The 402-nt window shown below is 50.2% G+C and overlaps 1 protein-coding gene across 1 annotated transcript in view; it reads left to right on the top strand.

The window, feature by feature from the left end:
* LOC122362748 (fibulin-2-like) overlaps window positions 1-402 on the top strand; it is a 16,006-nt gene that overhangs the window by 2,911 nt on the left and 12,693 nt on the right. The window contains exon 3 of the mRNA XM_043264310.1: window positions 231-356. Within this exon, the coding sequence (XP_043120245.1) occupies window positions 231-356 (126 nt within the window). The remainder of the gene's footprint in view (window positions 1-230; window positions 357-402) is intronic.

Here is a 402-nt window from a genome sequence, read left to right as displayed (position 1 = left end):
AGATGTTCACTGATGGACTGGAGCGCTGTGGATTATTCAGATGTTTTTATCAGACTCTCATTCATTCTGACGGCACCCATTCACTGCAGAACATCCATCGCTGAGCATGAGAAGTCTTACCTCAGTTGGTGTAGCTATCAGTCGCTAGTGCAGTCATTATCCAGAAGATGTGTAGCTTTGAGTAGAATGGTGTTCTAGCGTGTGGTGGTGATGTGACGTGTGTCTCTCAGACATCGACGAGTGCTCTCAGATCCCGGGCCTGTGCAGTGGAGGTCAGTGCTCCAACACCATCGGCAGCTACTTCTGCAGGTGTCCGGTGGGCTTCGACACGGCGCTGGACGGCTCGCGCTGCATCGGTGAGTCCGGCATCTCATCTAAACTATTACTTTTTCTTAATCTTTA

Source organism: Puntigrus tetrazona, chromosome 18 (genome assembly GCF_018831695.1).
Source record: "Puntigrus tetrazona isolate hp1 chromosome 18, ASM1883169v1, whole genome shotgun sequence".
In the NCBI taxonomy this organism is placed as follows: Eukaryota; Metazoa; Chordata; class Actinopteri; order Cypriniformes; family Cyprinidae; genus Puntigrus; species Puntigrus tetrazona.
The sequence above is the reverse complement of the archived record's forward strand: the minus strand, read 5'-3'. Positions and strand labels throughout refer to the sequence as shown.